General features: G+C 35.6%; 1 protein-coding gene across 1 annotated transcript in view; it reads left to right on the forward strand.

Annotated features, from left to right (window-relative positions):
* MEGF10 (multiple EGF like domains 10) overlaps positions 1-18,076 on the forward strand; it is a 112,287-nt gene that overhangs the window by 88,053 nt on the left and 6,158 nt on the right. Inside the window, exons 20-24 of the mRNA XM_021009594.2 lie at positions 207-335; positions 1,826-2,062; positions 10,603-10,730; positions 11,898-12,021; positions 15,219-15,263. Of these exons, the coding sequence (XP_020865253.2) occupies positions 207-335; positions 1,826-2,062; positions 10,603-10,730; positions 11,898-12,021; positions 15,219-15,263 (663 nt within the window). The remainder of the gene's footprint in view (positions 1-206; positions 336-1,825; positions 2,063-10,602; positions 10,731-11,897; positions 12,022-15,218; positions 15,264-18,076) is intronic.

Below are 18,076 nucleotides of genomic sequence, written 5' to 3' on the forward strand. Positions count from 1 at the left end.
TGAAATTAAGCTTAGGAAATAGCTGTTCTTCATGCTTTTTAAGTTTATAACCGTTACCTTAGAGTTGACAAGTAAAACAAAATTCCCGTCTTGTAGAACCCCAGTTCATACAATAAAATAAGCAAAGTATTAGGTCTTCATTTATCATATCTAGTAAGCTCCTACTAATGTGTTCAACTTTGCAATTGATTCATTATCTTCTACAGAGTGTCCCTCAGGAACATATGGCTATGGCTGTCGGCAGATATGTGACTGTCTAAACAATTCTACTTGTGACCACATCACAGGAACTTGTTACTGCAGCCCAGGCTGGAAGGGTACAAGATGTGATCAAGGTAAATAACACTGATGGGCAATAAAAGGATTTAGAAAATTTCTGTGATGTTGCACAGTAGTTATGTATATCACTCTTCTTAATTAACTTTTTTTAAACTCTTTTGCCTTGCTTATAGTTTACTTTAATCACATTTAGCTTGAGATATTCATTGGTCATATCATTATTATTCACTATAACTCTGTTCACTATTATTCACTATAATCACTATTATTATTCACTATGACATTTTTGGGGGGGTGGAAAAGGGGGAGAGAACCTGTTCTATGCTGTGTATAAAAAGACCCTTTTTATATAGAACAATTCATGGAAACAGATAATGTTAATGCTGAAAGGAACCTTACATAAAATCTAATCTAACCCCTCATTTTACATATGAATAAACTTGGGCCCAGTGAATGTCTTACCTGAGGTCATACAGTTATTAAAGGATAGAGAAGGACTAAAACCTTGATTCTTTATTCCATATCTTAAACTCTTTCCATTGCCTCCCCTTTGAACAGATCAACCTATTTTATATTGAATTTTGACTCCTAGCAATTAGCATTCTTGTATAATATAATTAGGCTTTATCCTTCCAGTGAGTTATGGTGCAAAAATAATTTTGGAATTAAGGAAGGATACTATCCATCTATTATCTTGTCTTGCCACAAAGAATGATTTTTGCTTCACCATAGCCCCCTTCTTGGGCAGCAATCTGGCGTGAAAAATAACATGGCCAGGAACATTATCTTTCAAAAGAAAGAATAATCCTATGTGTTCATTGAGGCAGCTAGGTACAATATATAGTATGCATTGCTGGGCCTGGAGTCAGGAATACCTGAGTTCAAATCCAGCGTCACACGTCCTAGCTATGTGACCATCGGTACACCACTTAACCTTTGTTTGCTTCAGTTTCCTCAACTGTAAAATGAACATAATAACAGCACCTACCTCCCAGAGCTGTGAAGATCAAATGAGATAATATTTGGAAAGCACTAAACACAATTTCTTGTACATAATAGGTGCTATATTCTCTTTCTACTTCCTTTTCCCTCCATGTCAGGGTGGAATAAGATAGATAATTTTTTATCAGATTTTAAATGATATTATCCTTACAGAGGGAGAAGGGGAAAAAAACTGCTGTGTTTCCAGAAATGTTTAAGATAGACATAGGTCTGGTTTTAGTAATTCTAGGAATTGGATCACTTAAGAATTTTGTGATCTGTCATGCCATCACAAATGTATAGTAAATAAAGCACTGTCTCAGTCAAATTAAGCTCTTCTGGGTGTTAATCTCAGAATAAGCCCTTTGCATGGAGCGAGGAGGAGAGCCTCTATTCCTTTGCTCTGGTCATAGATATATTCCTGGGGATAAATGAGATGTTATTTTTTTGCTCTTCTGTTTTCAGAAACTTCAATGTGAACATTTTATGAATTGAAATAATCCAGAAATCTGTAATGTATTCTGCACATCATAATCAGTCGTGTCCCTCTTTCTTCTTTTTGTAGCTGGTATTTTAATAGTTGGGAACTTGAACAGTTTAAGCCGAACAAGTACTGCTAACCCTGCAAATTCTTATCAGATCGCAGCTATTGCAGGCATTATTATTCTTGTCCTGGTTGTACTCTTCCTGCTGGCACTGTTCATTATTTATAGACACAAACAGAAGGAGAAAGAATCGAATATGCCTGCAGTTACCTACACCCCTGCTATGAGGGTCATCACTGCAGATTATACTATTTCAGGTAAGACTAATAGTATGTGAGGGATTTTACTCTGTTAAAGTATAGTAAGTCCCATCTTAGATCATTAAAATAAGGTTTTATTATTCTCTTAGATTTTTTTTCTCCATACCTACTCAGATTCTCCAAGATGTGAGAGACCTCAAAAGCCATCTTTCCTAGCCTATACTTGAAAGGTCCCCTCTGTAAATATATGCAACAAATGGTTCATCCAACCTTTGCTTGAAACACCTCTTCACTAGGTAGGGAGGGAGAGAATTTGGAACTGAAAATGAAATTTTTTTAAAAGACTTAGGAAGTTTTTCCTCTCCATTAAGCCTTTCTACAAACTTCCCTCACTGTTCTCAGATCTGCCTTTCAGGGGCAATCAGAATAAGTCTGATTCATCTTCTATATTACAGTCCTTCAAAATCATGTTTTCTGTTACATCTTCTTTTCTGTAGGTTAAATATACTTCAGATATACTTTCATGAATCCTTACATGGCATTATTTCCAAGCCCTTCACCATCCTAGTTATGCTTCCTTATCTTCCTCCTATTTGTCAATGTCTCATCTAAAATGCTGCACCCTGACCTGAGCACAATATTCCAGATGAAGTCTGGCTGACTAGTATGGAATACATACAGTGAAGTTATCTAGTCTTGGACACTATGTCTCTCTTAATGCAACCTACCATTCCTTAGTGCGTTTTGCTACTATATCACATTGTTGACTTCTTTTTTTAAGGTGAAACCACTATCTCTATCTCGCTACAATTACCCCTTCATATGCTTCTGAAGTTGTTTTTGAAACCAAATATCTACCTCTTCTTAGATTTCATTGTATTAGACTTGATTTTATCATCCTGTGCATTAACAATTCCTTTTAGCATTATGTTATCTGTAAATGTATAAATATGCCAACTATGTCTTTATCCAAAGCATTAATTAAAATGTTAAACAATAAAAAGACAGCACAGATTGCTGGGATAGTGCAAAATAGACTTCCTTGCAACCTGAAATCTAACCATTATAGACTACTCTATATGAACAGTCATTCAACCAGTCTTGAATCAGTCTAAATGTACTTTCCTCATCCCTCATTAAGAAGGCAAGCAATTTGATAAAGGTTATGCATGTGCAGTCATGCAAAACAAATTTCCATATTTGTCATGTTGTGAAAGAAAACACAGACCAAAAAAGAAAAACCAAGAAAAATAAAAGAATCAAAAAAAAACCCCAACGCAGTATGCTTCAATCTGCATTCAGATTCCATCAGTTCTTTCTCTGGATGTGGATAGCATTTTTCATCATAGACCCTTCAGAATTGTCTTGGATCTTTGTATTGCTGGAAATAGCTAGGTCATTCACAGTTGATCATTATACAAATTGCAGTTACTGTGCACAATGTTCTCCTGGTTCTGCTCACTTCACTTTGCATCAGTTCATGTAAATCTTTCCAGGGTTTTTTGAAAGCATCCTGATTATGATTTCTTATAACACAATAGTATTCCATCACAATCATATACTACAACTTGTTCAGATGTTTGCCATTTGATGGGCATTCCCTCAATTTCCAATTCTTTTCTATTACTAAAAGAGCTGCCATAAATATTTTGGGACATATGGGTTCTTTTCCCTTTTTTAAAAAATCTCTTTGGGATATAGACCTAGTAGTGATATTGCTGTATCAAAGGATGTGCGTAGTTTTGTAGTCCTTTGGGCATAGTTCCAAATTGTTCTCTAGAATGATTGAATCAGTTCACAAGTACACCAACAGTGCGTTAGTGTCCTAATTTCTCCCCATCCCCTTGAACACTTGTCATTTTCCTTTTCTGTCATATTAGCCAATCTGATAGGTATGAAGTTGTACCTCAGAGTTATTTTAATTTGCATCCTTCTAATCAATAGTGATTTAAAGCATTTTTATGTGACTAGAGATAGATTTGATTTCTTTATTTGAATTAGGGAATGTCTCATATTATTATAAATTTGACTCAGTTCTCTATATATTTGAGAAATGAGGCCTTTACCAGAGAAACTTGCTATAAATTTTCCCTGCAGTTTTCTCCTTTCCTTCTAATCTTGGCTGAATTGGTTTTGTTTATGCAGAACCCTTTTAATGTAATCAAAATTATTCATAGATGTGACAGGTAAACTATCCCGTGGTCCCCTAATTTGCTTATGGTATCACCCTTTCCGTCTAAATCATGTACCCATTTTGACTGTATCTTGGCATATGGTGTGAAGTGTTGGTCTGTACCTAGTTTCTACCAAATTGTTTTCCAGTTTTCCCAGCAGTTTTTGTCAAATAGTGAGTTCTTATCCCAAAAGTCTGGATCTTTGCATTTATCAAACACAAGATTACTGTGGTCATTTAATAATGTGTATTGTGTATATAATCCATTCTGCTGGTCCACTACTATATTTCTTAGCCAGTACCAGATTGTTTTGATGATTACCACTTTATAATAAAGTTTGAGATCTGGTACGACTAGACCATCTTCCTTCACATTTTTTTCATTAAATCTCTTGATGTCCTTGACCTTTTGTTCTTCCAGATGAAATTTATGATTTTATTCTAGCTTTATAAAATAATATCTTGGGGCAGCTAGGTGGCACAGTGGATAGAGCACTGGCCCTGGATCTAGGAAGACCTGAGTTCAAATCCGGCCTCAGACACAACACTTACTAGCTGTGTGACCCTGGGCAAGTCACTTAACCCCATTGCCTAACCAAAAAAAAAAAAATAATAATAATATCTTGGTAGTTTTATTGGTCTGGTACTGAATAAGTATATTAATTTAGGTAAAATTGTCTTTTTCATTATATTGGTTCAGCCTACCCATGAGCAATTAATATTTTACCCGTTGTTTAGATCTGACTTTATTTGTGTGAAAAGTGTTCTGTAATTGTGTTCATATAGTTCCTGGGTTTGTCTTGGCAGGTAGGCTTCCAAGTATTTTTTACTGTCTACAGTTATTTTAAATGGAATTTCTCTTTCTATCTCTTGCTACTGGACTTTGTTGGTAATATATAGAAATGCTGATGATTTATGTGGGTTTATTTTATATCCTGCAACTTTGAAGAAGATGTTATTTCAAATAGTTTTTTAGTTGATTCTCTGGGATTCTCCAAGTATGCTGTTATATCATCTGCAAAAATTGATAGTTTTTTCCCCCATTGCCTTTGATTTCTTTTTACTCACTTATTGCTATAGCTAGCATTTCTAGTACAATATTTAATAATAGCGGTGATAATGGACATCCTTGCTTCAACCCTGATCTTATTGGAAATGCTTCTACCTTATCCCCATTACAGATAATACTTGCTGTTGGTTTTAGATGAATATTACATATCATTTTAAGGAAAGCTCCGTTTATTCCTATGCTTTCTACTGTTTTTAATAGGAATGAGTGGTATATTTTGTCAAAAGCCTTTCTTGCATCTATTAAGATGACTATATGATTTTTGTTGTTTTTGTTATTGATATGGTCAATTATGCTGATAGTTTTCCTAATAGTAAACCAGTTCTGCATTCTTGGTATAAATCCTACCTGGTCATAAGGTATGATCTTTGTGATGTATTGTTGTAATCACCTTGATAGTATGTTATTTAAATTTTTTCATTAATACTCATTAGGGAAATTGGTCTATGGCTTTTCTGTTTTTCTCTCTGTTTTTGCTCTTCCTAGTTTAGATATCAGCACCATATTTGTGTCATAAAAGGAATTGTCCATTCTTTGGCTTCTTTACCTGTTTTTCCAAATAGTTTATATAGAATTAGAATTAACTGTTCTTTAAATGTTTGGTAGAATTCATATGTGAATCCATCTGGTCCTGGGGATTTTTTCTTAGAAAGCTCATTGATGGCTTATTCATTTTCTTTTTCTAAAATAGGGCCATTTCAGGATGCTCTCAAAAAAACCTAGAAAAGATCAACATGGGTTGATGCAAAGATGTATTGGGTACAAAGTAACAGCAATATTGTAAGATGATCAGCTGTGAATAACTTAGCTATTCTTAGCAATACAATGATCTATGACAACTCTGAAGGACTTAGGATGAAAAATGCTATCCATTCCCAGAGAAAGAACTGATGGTTTCTGAATACAGATTGAAGCAAATTTTTTTTTCAATTTCTTTATTTTCCTTGAGGCTTTTTTTTTGTCCATGTTTTCTTTCACAACATGACTATTATGGGTATGTTTTGCATGACTACACATATATAATATATGTGGAATTGCTTGCCTTCTCAGTTGCAGGGGTGGGGGAGGAGAAGGAGAAAGAGAGAATTTGGAACTCAGAGTTTTGAAAACAATGTTAAAAATTTGTTTTTACGTGTAACTGGGGAAAAATTAAATACTAAATAAATTTTAAAATAGGGCTATTTAAGTCTTCTACTTTTCTGTTAATCTGGGCAATTTAAATTTTTGTAAATATTCATCCATTTTGCTTAGATTATCAGATTTATTGGCATTTAATTGGGCAAAATAGCTCCTAATAATTGCTTTAATTTCCTCTTAATTGGTGGTGAGTTCACCCTTGTAATTTTTCATACTGATAATTTGGTTTTCTTCTTTTAAAAAAATCAAATTAACCAATAGCTTATCTATTTTATTGGGTTTCTTAAAGCAGCTCCTAGCTTTATTAATTAATCGAATAAGTTTTTTACTTTCAATTTTATTAATCTCCTCTTTGATTTTCAGGATTTCCAATTTGGTGTTTAATTGGGGATTTGTAATTTGTTCTTTTTCTAGTTCATTTTAGTTGTATGCCCAATTCATTGATCTGTTCTTTTGCTATTTTATTGATATAAGCACTTAGAGAAATAAAATTTCCCCTAAGTACTGCTTTGGCTACATCTTATAGATTTCGGTATATTGTCTCATTGTTGTCATTCTCTTTAACGAAATATTTTGTTGTTTCTATGATTTTTTTCTTTGATCCACTCATTTTGGGGACTAGATTATTTAGTTTCTAATTAATTTTCAATCTAAGTTTCCATGGCCCTTTATTGAATGTAATTTTTGTAGCATAATGATCTGAAAAGGATCCATTTAGTATTTCTGCTTTTCTGCATTTTGTTGTGAGGTTTTTATGCCCTAAACCTGGTCAGTTTTTGTTAGATGCCACGTGCTGCTAAGAAAAAGGTATATTCTATTCGCATTCAGTTTTCTTCAGAGGTCTATCATATCTATCTAACTTTTCTAAAATTCTGTTCATCTCCTTAATTTCTTTCTTGCTTTTGGTTAAATATATCTAGTTCCATGAGGGGAAAGTTGAAGTCCCCCATTAGTAAACTTTATTGTTTATTTCCTCCTGTAATTCATTTAATTTCCCTTTTCAAAAATTGGTTGCTATACCATTTGGTGCATATATGTTTAATATTGAAATTACTTCATTGTCTAAGGTAACTTTTACTAAGATGTGGTTTCCTTCATTATCACTTTTAATTAGATATATTTTTGCTTTGTCTGAGATGATGCTTGCTTTTGTTGTTGTTGTTCAGTTGTTTCAGTCATGTCCAACTCTTCTGACCCCATTTGTGAGTTTCTTGGCAAAGAAACAATAGTTTGGTATTTCCTTCTCCAACTTCTTTTATAGATGAGGAACTGAGGCAAACAGAGTTAAATGACTTACCCAGGGTCACACAGCTAGTAGGTGTCTGAGGTCAGATTTGAATTCAGGTCCTCCTGACTCAAGAGCTAGCACTCTATCCACTGCACCACCTGCTTTTTTTAAAAAATTTCATCTGAAGCATAATAGATTTTGCTCCATCCCCTTACTTTTACTCTGTGTGTGTCTCTCTGCTTCAAGTGTGTTTCTTGTAAAAACATATTGTAGGATTCTGGTTTTTAATCCATTCTGTTGTCCAGTTCTGTCTTATGGGTGATTCACAGCTATGATTACTAACTATGTATTTCCCTCTATCCTGTTTCCCCCCTGTTTATCCTTCTCTCTCTTTTCTTTTACCCTATCCCTCATTAAAAGTGTTTTGCTCTGAACACAGCCTCCCACAGTTCACCCTTCCTTTTATCAGTACTCCACCTCTCTCATCATTCCCTCTTCCTTCCTACTCCCCTATGGGGTAAGATAGATTTCTATACCAAATTTAGCATGTATATTATTCCCTTTTTTAGCCAGCTCCTATGAGGGTAAGGTTAAAGCATTGCCCATCATCCCCCTATCACTCCCTCCATTCTAAAAGCTTTTAGGTACCTCTTTTATGTGAGATAATTTACCCCATTCTACCTCTCCCTTCCTCTTTCTTCCAGTGCATCCCTCTTTCTCACTCTTTAATTTTGTTTTTGGAGGTTTTTTTGGATATCATCTCATCATAGTCAACTTGCATCCATGCCTTCCGTCTATGTATGCTCTTTCTAACTGCCCTAATAATGATAAGGTTCCTAAGAGTTATAAGTATCATCTTACTATGTAGGAATGTAAACAGTTTAACCTTATTGAATCCTTATTGAATTATGTTTTCTCTTTCCTGTTTACTTTTTTATGCTTTTCTTAAGTCTTGTATTTGCAGATTTTTTATTCAGCTCTAGTCTTTTCATCAGGAATGCCTGAAAATCCTCTATTTCATTAAATATCCATTTTTTCCAAAAGGAAATACTTAGTTTTGCTAGACAAGTGATTTTTTGTAATTGTATCTCCTTGCCCTCTGTAATGTCATATTCTAAGCCCTCAGATCCTTTAATGTAGAAACTGCTAAATCTTGTATTATCCTGACTGTGGCTCCACAATATCTGATTTGTTCCTTTCTGGCTGCTTGAAGTATTTTCTCTTTGACCTAGGAACTCTAGAATTTGACTATGATATTCCTGGGAGTTTTCATTTTGGGATCTCTTTCAGGTAGTGATCAGTAGTTTCTTTTGATTTTTATTTTACCCTCCAGTTCTAAGATATCAGGGCAGTTTCCTTAATAATTTCTTGAAAGATAATATCTAGGCTCTTTTTTGATCATGGATTTCATGTAGTCCAGTAATTCTTAAATTATCTCTCCTTAATCTATTTTTCAGGTCAGTTGTTCTTCCAATGAGAGAGTTCACAATTTCTTCTATTTTTTTGCATTCTTTTGATTTTGTTTTATTGTTTCTTGATGTCTCATAGGGTCATTAGCTTCCACTTTCCCGGTTTTAGTTTTTAAGGAATTATATTCTTCAGTGAGTTTTTGTACCTCCATTTCAGTTTGGCTAATTCTGCTTTTTAAAGAGGTCTCTTCAGTGGATTTTTGTGCTTTTTTGACCATTTGGCCCATTGTGTTTTTTAAGAGATTTTTCCTTCAGTATTTTTTTTTGTACTTCCTTTACCATGCTATTGACTCCTTTTTCATGATTTTCTTACATCTTATTTCTTTTCCCATTTTTTCTGTATCTCTCTCATTTGATTTTTAAAATCTTTTTTGAATTCTTCCATTGAATTCTTTTTCGGGGCTTTGAGACCAATTCACATTTTTCTTTGAGGCTTTGTATGTAGGAATTTTGACATTGTTGTCCTCTTCTGAGTTTGTGTTTTGATCTTCCCTGTCACCATAGTCAGTTTCTGTGGTCAGGTTCTTTTTTTGTTGCTTGCTCATTTTTTCCAGCCTATTTCTTGGCTTTTAACTTTATATTAAAGTTGGGCTCTGCTCCTGAGGTAGAGGGGGCACTGTCCAAAGCTTCAGATTTTTTGTTCTGTTGTTTTCAAAGCTAGTTTGGGGGGGGTCTGTAAGTTTTCAGTTTTCCCAAGGTGATTTGATCCAAAAGAAGGTGTGGTCACGGCTCTCCTGGCCTGTGCTGTAGTCTGTGAGAGATCCCAATTACTGTTTTCTGCCCAGGAATTGTGACCAAGGTCCTTGCTGTCCTATAGCCACCAGCTCTGGTGTACTAGTGTTCTTTCTTCTCTGCTAGGATTGCAACCTGGATCCCTGTGTGGGCAATGCAATAGAGTCCTGCATTCATTGCCATCTAAGAGTCCCCTGTAATCTTCTGACTTGTCCAGTCCTCTTACTGTCTGGGCTGAGAGCTGTGAAAGTCACTGCTGCAGATTCACTTGTCACTAAGGCCTGCTGTTTGCCTGCACCAGCGTGGCCCACTACTGGCTACTTTGGGCATGGTTCTAGGGCCTCACTGCTGGCTTGTTCCCCCATTCCCAGTGGGGCTGCTTCTAGCTTGCATAGGGGCTCAGAGCCTTGCTATTGGCTTGCCAGGTGCAGCATATACTGGACTTCACTCTCTCTTATTCCACTGAAACAGCCCTTTCTTGCCAACCTTCAAAATTATTTTGGACTGGAATATTTTTTCACCCCATTCTTTTGTTGGTTTTGCAACTCCAGAATTCATTTTGAGGAATTATTTTAAAGTTATTTGGATGGGAATTTGGGAAAAGATGGGTAAGTCCCTGCCTTTACTCTGCCATCTTAGCTCTACCTCTCACCTCTGCAGTGACCTGCTATTATAGAATTTTTTTCCATTTTGGAAATCAGTACAACTGTTTGTTCATCTGACTGTACTTATTTTGTTTCTTACAGATAACAGTCAGTTTTAATCATTTTCTTCTCTCTTTCTTTCCAGATACCCTTCCTCAGACTAATGCCGGAAACACTAACAATCATTATTTTACCAATCCCAGTTACCATACACTCACTCAGTGTTCTACATCAGCTCATGTCAACAACCAAAATAGGATGACAATTGGAAAGGTAAAAAATAGACGCACATCAGGTAGTTACAAAGACATAAAAGCAAAAAAGGAGATTCCTAGCATCTTGTAGATTTTTTCAAGTCACTTTCTATAGTAATTTTAGTGAGAACCTGAAATTCTTTAGCATGACCAGTTCTAAGCATAACTGTAAAAATAAGTGGTTAGTCTTTGACACTCACTTCTCTTTTTATTCCCAGTTCCCACTTTCTGGATGTACTTTTCTTTTCTCCTATATTCCGGGCACTCAGTATCTTTGTACTATGTTGTAATTGCCAAAATTATGCACTTCAGTGCCCATCCAGGTCTGCCCTTCCACACAGTGTCTATTACTCTAGAATTGGAATAGAAATAGAATAAGTTGCTCATTACAAGCTCATGGATGAAATCACAGGTCCAGTTTAAGATAAAATGTATGAGGCACTATGCAAGGCACTGGTGATCAAAGGACAAAAAATTAAATAAGCCCTTCCCTCGGGGAGATTATATACTACTGGTCAAATTAACTTAAATAGCCTTTAAACTTCTGAAGAACATTTTCGTTTTATTATAATAATGATAATGATAGTAGTCATTCCTTACAGTTCTATAGTATTTTACAGTTTACAAGATCCTTCTTATATAAATTATCTCAGCTAAACCTTACAGCAGACCTACAAAATAAATGTGGCACATGTTGTCCTTATTTCATAGAAGGGGAGATTGCAATTGACCCAGAAAAACTTGATGACTTACTCAAGGTCCCACAGACAAGAAGTGACAGAGCCAGAGCTAGAATTTTATTTTCTGACCTAATCCAGACCTTTTTTTCACTATAAGTCAGCTGGCCCAAATGAATTAATCCAATGTCAAGCACTGTGTGCACAAAGCAGTGAATTTCAGGTATTATAGGGATAAGAGTTTGAGGTCAGGACCTCCACAGTATAACTATAGGCTTAGTTTGCCTTCTGCTCTGTTTTTTTTTTTGCATAATTCACAGAATCATTGGATCTTAGAGTTGGAAGAACTAAATAACTAGAGGCAATCTAGTCCAATTTATTACCTATTGAATCCCTTCTGCAATGTCCCTGAAAAATGTTCCTCTGACCTCTACTCAAATGCCTCCCCCAAACTGCAACACCGGACTAAGTTGTACTCTTTCAACCAAAGTTCTTTTCATTTTTAATAGTCAAAAAACAACCAGATATTTGTGAACGTAAAAAATGTGGATCCTGGAAAGCGAGGGCCTGTTGTGGACTACACAGGAACACTCCCAGTTGACTGGAAACATGGCGGCTTCCACAATGAGCTTGGTAAGTCAGACTGACTGTGTTTCTTAGCAGTCCTTTTCATCATTTAAAGTAACCAAAGAAAAACATTTTAGGGAAAGTAACAAGCATTTATTAAGATCATGATGTACACCAGGCATTGTGCTAGGTGCTTTGCAAATACTGTCTCATTTAATCCTCATAACAACCCTGAGAGGCAGGTGGTATTATAATCCCCATTTTACAGTTGAAGAAACTGAGACAGACAGAGGTGAAGTGACTTGTCCAAGGTCACACAGCTAAGAAGTGTTTGAGGCTGGATTTGAATTCAGGTCTGCCTTACTCCAGGCCTAGGCCTCTAGCCACTGTACCTTATAGCTTCCTCTGAAATGTAAATGAAACATGAGTAGGAACTGATAAGTTTTTATTTCTTCCTGTGCCAGGAAAAGGAATACCAATCATTTAGCTGAAAAAACAAACCAAAACAACCTTCATTCTAATGTTTTGGATTGATCTATGGGAAAAGATTTTATTTCAGCATTAGAAAATAGTCATTATTTTCTCTGTGATCTGTGAAACAAAGTAAACAAAAGTATTGGATAACAATATCCTTTCATTAAAGTGGCAGCATTTTCCCATCAGTAACACGTTAGCTTCTCAAATGCTATTAGGTCCCTTGTTTTCCTGGAAAATTATTGTCGAGTTTAATTTATTCCTCAATTAGAAAGATCCAACTGTTACTAACAATTAAATATATGTGCCCCCATTTTAATGTATCCTAACAGGCATTGGTGAAATGGCCCAGAATGCTTAGTTGGTTGCAGGAAGGGAAAACTAAGAATATATTGATATTTCAATATTCCTATAGATTCTTATTTGTAAGTATAGTATAGCATCCCCTCCTGAGCTATTTCTCAATTCCCAGTTGCACTGGCAGATTGGGTTACCAGAGGGTGGTTATTTCTCCCTTGAAGGTTCTAGGGGTAACCCTGAGGTGCTTGGGGATTTCTAGCATTTCACTCACAAGTGTCCATAGTTAGACAGGCAGGCTTAATTAGCTTTTAGCTAGAGATATTTACTAAGCAGGTATAAGATTATATAATAATATAAAATTGGATATAATAAGAACTGTTAATAAAAAACCAATTTCCCCAGTTGTGTTCTGTGTTGTTCAATCATTCAGTCATGCCTGATTCTTCATGACCCCATGGATTGTAACACTCTAAAAGGAATTAAAATAGACCATAAATTTGCAAGTTCCTAAGTAAAATACCAATATGGAAGTGAATTGGCAAAATGAGGAACTGTTAACCTTAAAATTTCTGCTCTGATTGGAAAAAAGTAAAGTTTTACAATGAGTTGCGTAAGAAAATTGTGCTAATTTGCAAAACAGATTCAATAGAGTAAGTGAAATACACTCTGAAGACAATTTGGACCATGATTTGGGAGTGGCAAGGTCAGAAATTAAGAAATTAATAATTAAAATAAAAACAAAAGTATAATACTAAAAAATTCTTTTAAAGAGTCTGGATTAATTAGAGACAGACAGAGAGAGGTAGAGATGGAGAAAGAGAGAGAATCAAAAGGAATAATTTACACTGACATAGCATAGACCTGAAGTTCAATTGAAAAGCAATAAGAAGTACATAAGGATACTCCTAAAAGTAGAACCGTTTTAAAATGTTTCAACCAAATACAATTTCCAGACAGCAGGAACATTAAACTAGTGATTTTTCACCTGAATAGGGGCAATACAAAAGTCTCATTTTTGTCAGCTATCAGAATTTCCAGAATGGACCACAAGAAAAAAACCCAAGACTTAACTTAGGATAGTATTGCACGAGAAGTTTTAGATCTCACTGAGAAAAGAGGAGAAGAGAAAGCTTGCCAGAACTATAAAACTATGATTCTGCTTAGAAAACTTCGTATTTCTTCCTTAGGAAGTTAGAATTAGTTTTGAGATTTTTCATGTTTTTCAAACTTGATTTCAGAGATTCTGGTATCATATAAAAAAAGTAACTGGAGTGATGTAACAAGCTTTAAAATTGAGCAGTTTGAAAATTTGAATTCTATTAGGTTTGATTAATTGAGGACAATTATTTATTTATTCACAGAATAGTGTGGGGAAAGTATTTGTTATTTATTAACTATTAATATTGTTTGAATTTAGCTTTATATAGCTGTTGTTTGATCATTTCAGTCATATCTGATTCTTCATGACCCCATTTGGTCAAGATACTGGAGTTGTTTGCCATTTCCTGCTCCAGCTCATTTTACCGATGAGCAATGGAGGCAACAAGGTTAAGTGACTTACCCAGGGCCATACAGATAGTAAGTTTCTGAAGCTAGATTTGAACTCAGGAAGATGAGTCTTCCTGATTCCAAGCTCAATGCTCTATTCACTGTGCTGCCTACCTACCTGTCACAATGTCGTTAAGTCTTTTTTTTTTTCAGTCGGGTCAGATTCTTTTTGACTCATCTTCCTTGACATGATACTAAAACATGAGGTTAAAATATACTTTCAAAAGGTATATCTATCTACAGATAAAAATATCTGTAAATAGATAAAATACATTAAAACTTTAGTTTTTAATGGCATATTAAACCTTATTTTGAAAAAGATAATACAATCAAGCTGTTTACCTTGGGCCTGGGATATATGATTGGTATCCAACTATTTCCCATTGGGTAAAAAATATTGAGTTAAAAAAGGGTCTCTTGGTAACTGCAATTGCATTAGGAACATTAAGACTTCTATTGCCATTAAAAAAAAATTAAGACTTCTGTTGACAGTAAATCAATGAAAAAGGCCAAAACAACCAAGATCTATACCAGGGTGGGAAACCTGGGCATTGAGGTCACATGTGGCCTTCTAGGTCTTCTAGTGCAGCCCTTTGATTGAATCCAAACAAAACAAATCCCCTCCAGGCCACAGCTTCGCCACCCCAGTATACTCTAAAAGACTGAGGTTGCTCCCAGCTAGAACAGCCTTAGCTCAGTAACAAATTCTTTTCTTTTCCTCACTTTTTTACCCCCAATCTTGCAGACCTTATAGTGGATGGATTTCTCTTTAAGCTCTCATGGAACTGAGGCTGAGAAACTCCCACAACATCCATTAAATTCCTACTATATATCTCAGGGTTCTCATACTCCCCACTGACTGCAAACTGTTAGATTGAGTAGATCAAGCTCTAGCATTCATTCTGCATATTCTCACTGTTTCTCTCACTCCTAAATTACAGGTGCTTTTGGACTTGATAGAGAATACATGAGGAAATCCTTAAAAGGTAAATTTGAAGAAATAATTTTTCATGTCTTTCATGGCAGAAGTGTAGGGATTTTATTTATAGGTTGAGGTAACTTGTTGAATAGCCAATGGAAATTTGCTCTAGGCTGACAGTATAGAATCATAAAATCTTAGAATATTAGCAATAGAAAGAATCTTAAAATTATCTAGTCCTCCCCCTTATTTTACAAATGAGAAAACGAATGTGCTAAGACGTTATTTGGAGAAGTAGGAGTGTAGGAAATACTAAAAGAACAAAAGAAAAGTAATATTGGCCAATTTAGAGGGAATGAATTCAAGTGAACATGTTAGTATTTGGAGGGCTAAACATTAGACAACTATGCATTATAGTTACTTAGGAAGACCCCAGAAAAGTGGTAGATTAGAGTGGCATTATCAATCATAATTTCACAGCAAAAAATATGGCATAGTGAGGAAGAATAATAAAGTAGAGAAAAGTAGTGGCAGAGAGCAAAAGTAAACAAGTAATATGGCCACATAATAATAACTAACATTTATTTAGCACACACTATGTGTCAGGCGGTACTAAGAACTTTAGAATTATTATCGCATTTGATCGTAATAATCCTGGGAGATTATTATCCCCATTTTACAGATGAGGAAATTGAAGCAAACACAGATTAAATGATTTGCCCAGGGTCACATAGCTGGTAAATATCTGAGCCTAGATTTAAACTCAGGTCTTTCTAACTTTAGGACCAATACTCTATCCACTGTGCCAGTTAGCAGCCCACATTAAAGCTTGTACCCTGTCTGAGGCAGAGGTGAATAGAGAGAAAGGGACAAAGAATTTAAGTTCACAGTAGTGAGATTTGGTAATGAGACTTGAGGAGCAATGTATTTCCTTTAGCAACAGCAAAATCCTAATTTGACAACAGTGAAATCCTTACTGTGTTCCTATTGTCCTCAGCAGCTATTTTAAGTAGTTTTGTGTCTTTGGGGTATTTGATAAATATTTATAAAAACTTAATGGAATTTATTATAAATGAATTTTTGTTTATTTGTGGTCAGCACCTCTGATTTTATACATGTAGAGAACTATGGTATGGAAATCCCTTTCATGAAAGCTCAAGTACAATTTATGATCTTGGAAATTTGCTTGGGCACTGAGAACTTAAGTGCCTTTGGTCATGTAGCTAATCTGTTTCAGAGGTGGAATTTGATCAGTCAGTCACTAAAAATTTATTAAGGACATCCTAAACAAAAGACATTGTGCTAAGTACTGGAAATACAAATATGAAAAAGAAAGTTGCCCTCAAGGAACTTCCAGTCCACTGGGGGAGAGAACACACAAGAGAAGGCTGAAAGGTTTTGTTGGAAAAGACCTTAGGAGAACAGCCTGGTGGGCAATGAAGGTGCAGCTGACCTGGACCCCTCCATAAATGGAGGTTTAGGGAGGATCTTATCACTCTGCCCAGTTAGTCGGAGGGGCAGAAGGTACTAATGAGGTGTGAGTACCAAGGCTGATTTGATCTTGGTGAAGTTCCCGGGAGCATTGTGGAGAAGTCCAAAGGAATATAACCCTATGGGAAATAAAGAGGTCTTCCTGGCTCTAAGTATAACTTTCTACCTATTATGCCATGATACCCTTAAGGAAATAATTGTAACAAAATACTATCAAGACCTATTATTCTTATTATCCCTATTTTGGACTAGAATTGAAAAATGTTATTATACATACATATTGCAGCTATTCTTTCCAAAAAAGACAGGAAAAAATATTATGATGCACTAGATATACATGGTATGCCTAGTGTCCCTTGCCTTATGGGGGTAGGGATGGGTAGGAAGGAGCTTTGAAGAGTAGAAAGATAGTTGGAACAAGAAAGGGTTAGACCTCTAGCACCTTTTCCTTGAAGGTGACAAACTACCTCCCAGCAGAGGAAGTCAAAGAGAAAAGCCTCTAATGATCCTAAGCTGATGTTCATTGCCCTAATTGAAAGGGTACTAGGGCACCTTAGCCGAAAAGAGTAGCGTAATATTCCAGCTAAAGATAATGAAGTATTTATTATCCAGTGGAGCCAGTGGCTGAAGGTGGGAAAAGACTGTAATTGTCCAACAATAAACTAGCCCAGAGAGAACCATAGAGACTCTGCATCCTGAAAATAGCCTAGCAGTTGACTCATCTGCCTAGCCTCATGAACCCAGAGGCCCAGCCCAGTGAGGGGCTAGAGTAGTAGCCAAGCACCCTGTTTGATCCAGCTTATCAATTTGAATAGTAGCTGGTGGAGTGAGCCAGAGAGGGTACTACATATAGTAAATGGATTATAAAAGTATATATGTATACCTTATACATATAAAGGCCTTTATAGTATATGGGTATAGATATGTATAGGGTATAATAAATGCAAACCGATTTGGGGAGGTGAAAAGGAAAGCCTTCCAGTAAAGAGAATTTATCCAATGTATCCCATATATATCATTTATAAATAGTTGTTTGTAGGTTGGCTCCCTCATTATACTGTGTGCTCATTGAGAGCACTTTTTTAGTATCCCCCAGTACCTGGCATAGTAGGTGCTTAACAAATGCTTATTGACTGACTGACTGAAAATAGTGAAAAGGCATGGAGGTGGGAGATGGAATGTGATGTATGAGGAACATCAGGTCAACCTATAGAATGTAGAGTCTGTGAAAAGGCATAATATAAAATAACTCTGGAAAGATAGATTGGAGCCAGATTATAAAGGGCTTTTAATACCATATAGAAGATTGTATTTTATCTTAAAGATAATAGTGAACTGAATCTAGATGAAAAAAAATCCAATTCAACGAACATTTATTAAACACCTACT

The sequence above is a fragment of the Phascolarctos cinereus genome, unplaced genomic scaffold (genome assembly GCF_003287225.1).
Source record: "Phascolarctos cinereus isolate Bilbo 61053 unplaced genomic scaffold, phaCin_HiC Scaffold_4;HRSCAF=312, whole genome shotgun sequence".
Classification (NCBI taxonomy): Eukaryota; Metazoa; Chordata; class Mammalia; order Diprotodontia; family Phascolarctidae; genus Phascolarctos; species Phascolarctos cinereus.